The sequence below is a fragment of the Corvus brachyrhynchos genome, unplaced genomic scaffold (genome assembly GCF_000691975.1).
Source record: "Corvus brachyrhynchos isolate BGI_N302 unplaced genomic scaffold, ASM69197v1 scaffold122, whole genome shotgun sequence".
NCBI classification, from domain to species: Eukaryota; Metazoa; Chordata; class Aves; order Passeriformes; family Corvidae; genus Corvus; species Corvus brachyrhynchos.
In genome coordinates, this window is record NW_008236778.1 from 61,719 (window position 1) to 65,709 (window position 3,991).

General features: G+C 64.3%; 1 protein-coding gene across 5 annotated transcripts in view; it reads right to left on the reverse strand.

The window, feature by feature from the left end:
• Positions 1 to 174: 174 nt before the first annotated feature.
• Positions 175 to 3,991, reverse strand: part of CADM3 (cell adhesion molecule 3) — a 6,796-nt gene continuing 2,979 nt past the window's right edge. The window contains exons 7-10 of one of the 5 annotated variants that reach the window (XM_017727873.1): positions 2,348 to 2,470; positions 1,522 to 1,647; positions 1,079 to 1,141; positions 175 to 780 (exon numbers count right to left, since the gene is read on the reverse strand). In XM_017727873.1, coding sequence (XP_017583362.1) covers positions 662 to 780; positions 1,079 to 1,141; positions 1,522 to 1,647; positions 2,348 to 2,470 — 431 coding nt within the window. In that variant the 3' untranslated portion in view covers positions 175 to 661. The remainder of the gene's footprint in view (positions 781 to 1,078; positions 1,142 to 1,521; positions 1,648 to 2,347; positions 2,471 to 3,991) is intronic. The other 4 variants (XM_017727876.1, XM_017727877.1, XM_017727874.1 and 1 more) reach the window with 4 other exon arrangements.

Genomic DNA, 3,991 nt, shown 5'->3' on the forward strand with positions numbered 1-3,991 from the left:
CCACCCTGGACTGTCACCCCCTTTCACACACTGACTGCACGAGGACAGCTCTGCTCCCGCATGGACACTGCTCCACAAGAACCACCAAGGATAAAACCGGGGCAGGGTCTCGCTCAGCTTCCAGCTGGAGTCACCCCCCCGGGGCTGGGGAGGGGACAACGGGGACACCCAGGGTCCCGAGCTTGCCCCGGGGAGCCCGGAGCTGATTTTATCCTTGGATGTCAAAGAAACCAAAACGGAGAGAAACAAAGGGAAGAGCTACATCGACCCCAGCCCAACACCCCAACCAAGGGCCCGAAGCAAAGAGCAGCCACAAAACCAAAGCGAAAAGGTCCAAAGGAAGAAGGAAGATGTCGCTCACTCACGGGTTGGTCTGTGGGTTCGGGGCGTGGGGATGGAGGTGCAAGCAAGCAAACGGGGCCGGGGCTCTCGCTGTCGGAGTGAACGATTTGTACAAGTTCAAGAGGCGTCAGCAGCGCCTCGTGGCCGGTGGCTCTCCCTGCTCTCTGTCCCGCCATCCCTCTGTCCGTCCGTCCGCCCATGCCGGGCGCCAGAGAAAATCTGTTGGGTTTTGTGGGGTTTGTGGTCTGGTTGCTGTTGCCATCGGGGTTCTCTTGGCTCCATTTTTCGCTCTCTCGCTCTCTCTCTCTTTCTGACCCCTTTAGATGAAATATTCCTTCTTGTCGTCGCCGCCGGCCTGGCCGCCCTCGGCGTTGATGATGGCGGTGTCGGCGTCCGGAGCATCATCCGAGCCCTTGGCCTCGTGGGTCAGGTACGTGCCTGGAGGTGGGGACAGGGCTGGGGGTCACGGGGGGCTCTGCCAGCGCCCCCTCCCACACAAACCGGGGGAGGTTGGGCTGCCTGGAGGGCTCCGTTGGGCTTGGCTGCAATGGAAAAGTCACTGGGATAGGATGGGATGGGATGGGATGGAGATTCCCTGGGGGTGCTCCAGGCATTTGTAGCAGTGTCCACTTGTGGAGTGACCACTGCCCGTCAGGCTCCTGCCCTCCCACCCAGCCCTCCTGGCAAAGCAGGGCGTCCCAGCTGCCCCCGGAGCAGGGTGGGGGGCTCTACTCACACATCACCTCAGGGGGTGGCCGATGGCGGGGTGGCACCGTGTCCCCAGGGCTTGGGCACAAACCTGCCGGGCATGAAAAGGGCAGGTGGAGGGAAAGGAGGAGGAGGAGGAGGAAGGCACAGGGAGCAACAGGAAGAGGGAGGAGGTGTCGGGGAGATGGGGACAGGGATGATCCCGGGACAATGGGTGCGGAGCAGGGGTGGAGAACGGGGTGGGAGCTGCCTCCCCCTGGCGCTGCCACTCACTGGGACATTCCTGACATTCCCACGCCGGGCAGGTCCCCCAGACCCAGGGAGGCTCCGCTGGTTCCTCTCAGGACTCGGGAAGGGCTGCAGGACCAGGAGCTGCCTCCCTCCACCCCCCACTGCCCCCTCGCTGCGGGGACACGGCCCCGGGACCCCCGAGGAGCTCCCCGTGCCCCCACTGCAGCCCCCAGGCCGTACCTTTGTGCCTGATCAGGTAATGTCCCAGCACGATGAGCAGGCTGAGCAGCAGGAAGACGATGACAGCCACCACGCCGCCGATCATCGCGTGGTACGTGCTGGAGGTCGAGGGCACCGGGCTGGCGTCTGCCCAGGCAGGGGGGAGAAAAGAGAGAAGGGGCTGAGACCCTGCAGGGTGGGGCAGAGGCTGCTGCTCCCCCCGGGGGCTCCATCCTGGGCCAGCAGCTCCATCCTGCTCCGGATCCTGGCAGCGAGAACGAGGAAGGCAGCGGGGGAAGCAAAGGGGAAATCCCATCCTCCGCAGTGGGATTTTGACCTCAAAAAGGGAGGACGAGCAGGCTTGGGTGGAAGGTGACACGCAGGCTGGCACCCCGAGAGGTGATGGCACCCCAAGGACAGCAGGAGCCCAAAGCTGGTCCCAAGTCCAGGATCCGTGCTGGGATCCTGTGTCAGCCCTGGGGCACAGCGACAAATCCTCCTCCCGCTGTGCCCCATCAGCTCGGGGGGGGGGGACAGAGCCACATCGGGACAGGACAAGGTGGGGGACACACAGGGGAGGCAGCAGGACAGAGGGACAACACGTGACACGGACACACAGGACAAGGGGCAGCTCGGGGAGCTGCTGCTGCCACGACCCTCCGGGAACAGCCAGGGCCTCCTCCTGGGAAACGCCAAAATCCACGCACGCCGAGGGACCGGAGCCGGGCTGGGCACCCAGCAGGGCTGTCCCCAGGCCAGGCCTGGGCCACCGTCCTCCTGTGGAGCTCCTCGGGCCGGGCTGGGGAGCAGCGGGTCCGCAAAGAGACAGAAAAGGAGCTTACGGTACCTTGGATGGGAGCTGGAGTGAAGGATGGAGCGGAGGCCATGGAAGCATGAGAGATGGGCTGGGAAGGGCCCGGCGGAGGGGCTGGAGTGGAGTGAACGTGTGGGGTGGGGAGCTGGGGAACATCTGGGGAGGACAACAAAAACACAGGACACCAATCAACGCCGGGAGGGGCCAGCGAGGTGACAGAGCCCAGAGGGGGGCCCCTCGGCAGGGCCGTCCGTGACCCCACGGGTCCTGCTGCTCTGCTCCTGCCACCAGCCTTTGGGACACCGTGACCATCTTCCCCCATGTCCTGTCCTGCCAGACCCTGGTGACCCCTGAGGGACCCTGGGGAAGTGTCACCCACCACGAGGTGCCACCTGCACGCTCCTGCGCATACCCTTGGGGACCACGGTGCTGGGCACGGTGGCACCAAGGTGGGCAGGCTGGAGGGCTCAGCTGGGCACAGAGGTGGCTCTCGGTGCCTGAGACGTGAGTGGCTTTAGGGACAAAAGTGGGGATTCCACACAGGGAACCAAGCCTGGACATGGAGCTCGTGTGCTGTGACAGCGGTGGTGGCACCAGGCAGGTGAGGGACAGTGGGTGCCACCTCTCATGGCCAGCACCTGGGGTGAGCTCCTGGGTGGGTGCAGAGAGCTCTGGGTGCTCACAGGACACCACACGGGGAACAGGGGGGACACACAAGGGGTGACACGGGGGTGACTGCAGGAGCAGGCTCAGGGAGGGGACACAGGGGACAAAGCACCTGAGGTGCCACCGCTGCCATGCACTGCAGGGGAAGGGCACTGAGTGCCCAGGAGGGAGGGAAAGGAGCTGGGACAGGGCTGGGTGGGAGAGATGGAGGGAGGGTGGGAGGAGAGCAGGACCTGCCTAAATCCAGGGAAAATCACAGGGAAACGGGATCACAGAGCGTGGGAAAGGGCTGGGGAGGGCACCGGGAGCTGGGGTGGCAGCTGAGGGTGGGCACGGGCAGCACCACACAGCACACACAGCCCTGCCCCACTGTGACACAAGGGACATGGGGACACACGGACACACACACAGAGCCCTGTCCTACGTGTGACACACAGGGACGTGAGGACACACACACACACGTGTGACACAAGGGACATGGGGACACAGGGACACACACACAGCCCTGCCCCACGTGTGACACACGGGGCATGGGGACACAGGGACACACACACACAGCCCTGCCCCACGTGTGACACAAGGGACGTGGGGACACAGGGACACACACACAGCCCTGTCCTACGTGTGACACAAGGGACGTGGGGACACAGGGACACACACACAGCCCTGCCCCACTGTGACACAAGGGACATGGGGACACACGGACACACACACAGAGCCCTGTCCTACGTGTGACACACAGGGACGTGAGGACACACACACACACGTGTGACACAAGGGACATGGGGACACAGGGACACACACACACAGCCCTGCCCCACGTGTGACACACGGGGCATGGGGACACAGGGACACACACACAGCCCTGTCCTACGTGTGACACAAGGGACGTGGGGACACAGGGACACACACACAGCCCTGTCCTACGTGTGACACAAGGGACGTGGGGACACAGGGACACACACACAGCCCTGCCCCCCGTGTGACACACGGGGCATGGGGGGACAGAGA